Genomic DNA, 5,402 nt, shown 5'->3' with positions numbered 1-5,402 from the left:
CGAAACAGAGGACATTGACAAAAAAAGTTGCCACATAATCATTACAAAATCACACCAAGCTGACGTACAACACAGCAACTTAGCTAAAAAGGAAACAGTGGAATATATTTGCAAGCTAGATTTAAATATATTACATTTTTTAAATCAATATATAATTATGGTTCAATTCTTTTTACCCTTATCAGTTTTGTCATTACACCTACAAACAAGTACTATGATAAGATTGCTTTAATGATTAAAAGAAAGAAAGAAAATAACACACAAAGCATAGAAACGAGTTTGTTTTTCATTTAGTTCATAACCAAAGTTCGTTTTATTTTTCAATTAAATACATAGGTTAATTCAATAACAGAAAAAATGTACCTGACGGTAAAGAATTAAGAAAAAGACTTTAGAAAACCTATATACGTGCAATTAAGTCAATGTCGGGAGTTTAAATGGCTACCCTCTTTTTTCTGTTACATTTCTTAACCTCAAAATACATGTTTGATAGTCGGTGACATGTGAAAGAATTTGGAAAACCCCACCACCCACAAACGTTTTGCATTAGTACACGAGTTTCAATAACCTAGATTATACCATATATAGGTATAGATTAGATAGTCAAACCTTATTTGGGTAAAGTTTAACAAGATAAATTTAGTTTCTGGAGAAAATCTTTTAAAAACTACATAATTGTTAAATAAGTGCTAACTCGTTGCTTAATTTATTTTTTTATTATCGCTTTCAAACCGTATACATAGTTAACACAATTATATACACAGTTACCAACCAAAACATTGCATACATTACAAATTCTGATAAATATCTGCGTCATGTTTGCTGATTTTTCAACGTATTGATTTATAACAGTATATAACTTTAATATTTTAATAATATGTATAAATAATTTGTCAAACACGTACTTTCTCATATACACAATTCACAAACAATTTGAACAACAAGCAAACGAATAGCAACACAAATTTTCTTATTCAAATCACAACAATCAATATTTATCTACAAAGTCGTTTGGATGCCCGGACATACAAGTAAGTGATCATTTAAAAGTTTAAGAAGCGTCTCTTTTTCTTCCCGCAATCTCTTAATTTCAGCAGTCTTTACATCATTATCACGTTCAAGATCTTGGATCTGTAAAAAAAAGATGCATTAATGATGATGTTGTGTTGTAAGTTTTGAAGAGCTGTGTTGTAATTTTTGAAGAGGCGAAGGGATGCATATTTTGATGATCATGTGCTAAAGTAGGAGAGGAGATGTAGTTTTGATACTCATGTGTTGTCCGGTTACGAATGGTTCCTCATATTTACTCTATACCAATGAATGCTTAACACCAGAGAGCAAAGAGACATTGCACATGGTTTCATTTTGTCCATAAATTTAGTTATGATTTCATGTTTGTTCGTTTTTTGTTATCTGTTATTGCTGCTTTTTTATTCTGTCCAATTATCACGATATTCAGTCAGATTTCATACTTTCGTGTCTCAAAAATCGTTTCTATGTGGGTGAGTTTTTAGTGTTTTCTGTGAAAATAGTTGTTTGTATTGGTGTAAATTTATTATGATTCTTTAAAAGTTTTTTGTTTGATTTTATTTGTGTTGTGTTTTCTCTGATTTTGCAGTGATGAGATTTTATGAAAAATGTTCTAATATTTTGTACCTGTTTTTGCGATTATTTTTAGTTCCATTTTCATTTTCCTTAGTTCATGCAGCCTTTTGCTTACAAGTGTATATATCATGCATAGGTATGCACGTAAAGCATGAAGATTTCCCCCAAAATATAGCATATTTCAATCGAACCAATTTACCTCGGAGAGTGTTTTCTTATTTTGTTTCCGTCTTTTGCGAAACCTCCTGGCCGCCATTCTATTTTGTTCTCGTCTTCTTACAATTTTGTTCTGTTCATCTTCTGTAAGCTTTAAAATCAAAAGTACATTTGATCAATACAACAAGTTCGAATACAACATTTAATACAGCTCATTTTGAAAGATTTTGACTCAGTGGTGGATACTTGCCTTTCTTCGAATACCTAAAACTAAATCTTTCGAAATAAGGGTTGAGACAGTTTTTTTTACCTCTGTAACTTGTATACTTATAACAACGGAACCACTCTTTTTTAAATTTTCTGAATCCGTAATTTACATTAAATGAAAATGAAAACATTATAGAATATTTGTACACAAAAAAACAAAAGTTCATATGGTTCCTTTTCCACTATTCGCCAGCATATGTTGTTTATTTCCTCAACATATGTACCTTTGTAATATTATATAATGTCTATGTTCTTCTGTGTACCTTTGTATTTACAGCGGTTTATCAGAATAAAGGAAGAAAATAGTAAAACAAACTTTCATTTTTGTTCAATTCCTTTTTTTATTACCCTATTTTTTTTTTAATTTGACCTAAAGACGGTTAAGAACTGACAGTATATAAGATAGGAGATATTTGCTAGAAAGATCAGCTCATGTTGAATATAGAAAATATAACGCAATAACGCACATGTACATACATATGAGGGAACACCAGACTTGGCTATTAAAATGTGATTGAGGCAAGTGCAAAACAAAGGCTAGTGATTATGTTGATCGCGGTCGTTGATACCACTACCCCCTTCTCATGAAAGCTATAAATGTATATTTTATTGCTGGATTGATCAGGATTTATCATATCTCAACATAGCAATTCATCTATTGATGAATGTAAATGTAGGAACTTACAAGTCACACCAGGTCCAAACTTGCGAAAAAGCCAACCAGTAAAATGATATATACGTTCAAACTTCCTGAAAGGTCGTTAACTTTATCTGTTGACTCTATAACTACTTAGTAATATGTTTTATATTATATTATATATGTATAGTTTCTTTATACTATACAGTATATGCATAATTATATCTACTCACTTTGATTAGAATTCCGTAAATAGTAATCAAAGGTACCAGGCTTATAAATGTAAAGTGCACAATTGATATAGAAGTTTTTTCAGCTTTCTACTTTAAAACAGTTAAAGGCAGTGTTTGTTTTTTTGGAAAAAAATGTTTTACGACTAAATAACATTTCAAAACTCACTACCAGCAAAGGAAAACAATTTTAATTAACTTAATGTTTGATGCCAATTTTTAAATTATTATTGTTGAGTAATTTATCTATAGCAAACTTCACATAAGTATAGAACGTTTTCAATTTGAATTAGACAATGAATTAAAAAAAATTACATATATGACTAGTCACTAAGTGAACGTTCAAATAATCACATAAATATTTATTTTTTTGGCTTTTTATGTTGGTTTTAATTTTTTTTAACTTTTAGTCAGCGGGTATAAACAAAGAAAATACAACTTTGATTAAAAAAATAAGTTACTAATAAATATAATTCTACCTGGTACTTGATTTCTTCAGAAAAGTCTACTTTTAGTTCATCTTGTCCTTTGGCTAGTCTTCTTGTTTGTATTGTACATTTCAATTCTTCCTTGACCAGATGCGACAGATCTCCTGTTTCAAATGCTGCTAGGGAGTCATCAAGCACATTGTTACATTTGGATTTTGAGAAAATATCATATAGAGCTTCTTCAAGGTTGTAAAGGTCGCCATTTTGAATTTGAAAGTCCAGCATACTTGAAAGTTATGCTTTTTGTATGTAGACTGGAAATGAAAATTACAGACTGAATACCTGTTATGCAAAATGAAATGGTTACCTATTTTATTCTGAATATACTAAATAAGGGATAACGCAATCTTTGGATTTATTGTTTGAGATTTTGAACTGCAGTAGACAAAATTATTACATTCTATAGAATGCACCGCATATTTCTTTAAGGGAACCGATTTAAGGAGTACTGTGTTTTCCTAAACAAATATTCTTATCCCCAATTTAATGAACAAAAATAATGTGATCAAGCAGACGATAAAAAAAACATTCTAAATCCAGATTTTCCCCATACCTTAAAGTGTTTAATTTTGAAAACAAAAACAACAATTTGTTTGAGTCGAAAAACTGAAGAAGTAACATCTGACTAAAGCAAAAATAAAACATGATACTATCCTGTCAATTTCCAGGCATAGATTACCTTAGCCGTTTTTGGCACAACTTTTTGGAATTTTGGATCCTCAATGCTCTTCAACTTTGTACTTTTATATATGCGTCACTGATGAGTCTTATGTAGACGAAACGCGCGTCTGCCGTACTAAATTATAATCCTGGTACCTTTGATAACTATCTATATGTACAACTATAAAGGTCACCATTTTATCCTATATTTGAAAATTTAAAAAAATGGTAAAAATTTAAGACTTCAAGACGTCAATAAAGGATAAAAAACAGAAACTGCTTTCTGCCGAAAGCAAAAAAGTTCATCTGTGAATTGGCAATCGCAAAACGTGAGGAGGTAAAATACACGACAGAAATCGAAAGAACAATTTGACCCAAAAGTCCCAAGAAACTAAGATAAATTCTGATCGATCATGAAAACAAATTTTGTGTATGCCTTTACGAAAAATGTTAACTAGAATGTCATAATTAGTGTGGTTTTATATTTGTCTTATCTAATTTAAAATGTTTTACAATGAATATCATTCAAAAACTAAATAAAATTCGTAAGAATAAAACAAACAAATTTGAAATATCTGTCAATAATAGCAAAATGATCGCAAACAACAACGCTTTCTGATTTTTCTTTAGATGTTTTTTTCGCCCGAAAAATGCATTATACATCTTGTCATCTTGCAATTTCTAAAAGAATGCCAATGCAAACAATATCATCTTATTTTAATTAATAATTTTTTCTCTATTTTTACATGCCAAAATTTTAATTGTTTTAGAACTTCAAGTAAACAAAAACTGAACGCTGGAACATAGAGTTTAAATAAAAAAATATAAATATATCTTAGATAAGGGAATCAATTAATATATAACTAAATAAAAATATATTAATTTCATTCCTAAATTTTGTTTTATTCAATGTTTAAAACAACTTTATTAATTGAATCAAACATAAATATATTACATATGATATTACTATCATTAAAATTTGCATTAAAATAATGACTAAGCATTTTTAAAACATATATATTCCTTTATTTACTCCCCAAAACTTCGAAGCCTCAGTAGCAATGATCAACAGTAAACTTGCCATATTACAATTTTCAAAGGTATTGTGGAAAGAATGTATACAAACGAAATAATAATTACTAGTAGTAAACGAATATTCTCCCGGATATATGTACATAGACTTTGCACGTAGATTGTATACATACTCATTTAAATAGTTGGTAAGCTTCCAAAAGAAAATTTTCATAAATTTACTCACTTATAATGGAAATGCATTAGTGCACTGCACACATCTCCTGCATTTCACTATTTATGTTTGAATTATTTTATTCCGTCCAATCTTGTTATATCTAATACATA

At 29.2% G+C, this 5,402-nt stretch overlaps 1 protein-coding gene across 1 annotated transcript; it reads right to left on the bottom strand.

Moving 5' to 3' along the window:
- Window positions 1-5,402, bottom strand: LOC139514777 (cyclic AMP-dependent transcription factor ATF-3-like). Its single transcript, XM_071304408.1, has 4 exons — window positions 5,302-5,402; window positions 3,375-3,637; window positions 1,805-1,912; window positions 1-1,131 (listed from the first exon to the last, which is right to left on the bottom strand). The coding sequence occupies exons 2-4, from the start codon at window positions 3,606-3,608 to the stop codon at window positions 1,000-1,002; spliced, it is 474 nt and encodes a 157-aa protein (XP_071160509.1). The 5' UTR covers window positions 3,609-3,637; window positions 5,302-5,402; the 3' UTR covers window positions 1-999.

This window comes from Mytilus edulis, chromosome 3, assembly GCF_963676685.1.
Source record: "Mytilus edulis chromosome 3, xbMytEdul2.2, whole genome shotgun sequence".
Taxonomy (NCBI): Eukaryota; Metazoa; Mollusca; class Bivalvia; order Mytilida; family Mytilidae; genus Mytilus; species Mytilus edulis.
This window is presented reverse-complemented; position numbering and strand designations above follow the sequence as displayed.

What these genes read in the sequence shown, in the direction of transcription:
- LOC139514777 (XM_071304408.1), bottom strand. Translation starts at nt 3,608, where the DNA reads ATGCTGGACTTTCAAATTCAAAATGGCGACCTTTACAACCTTGAAGAA. An exon ending in CTGAAGAAATCAAGTACCAG is followed by an intron (nt 1,913 to 3,374) that starts GTAGAATTATAT and finishes TTGATTTTAAAG; the next exon opens with CTTACAGAAGATGAACAGAA. An exon ending in ATAAGAAAACACTCTCCGAG is followed by an intron (nt 1,132 to 1,804) that starts GTAAATTGGTTC and finishes TTTTTTTTACAG; the next exon opens with ATCCAAGATCTTGAACGTGA.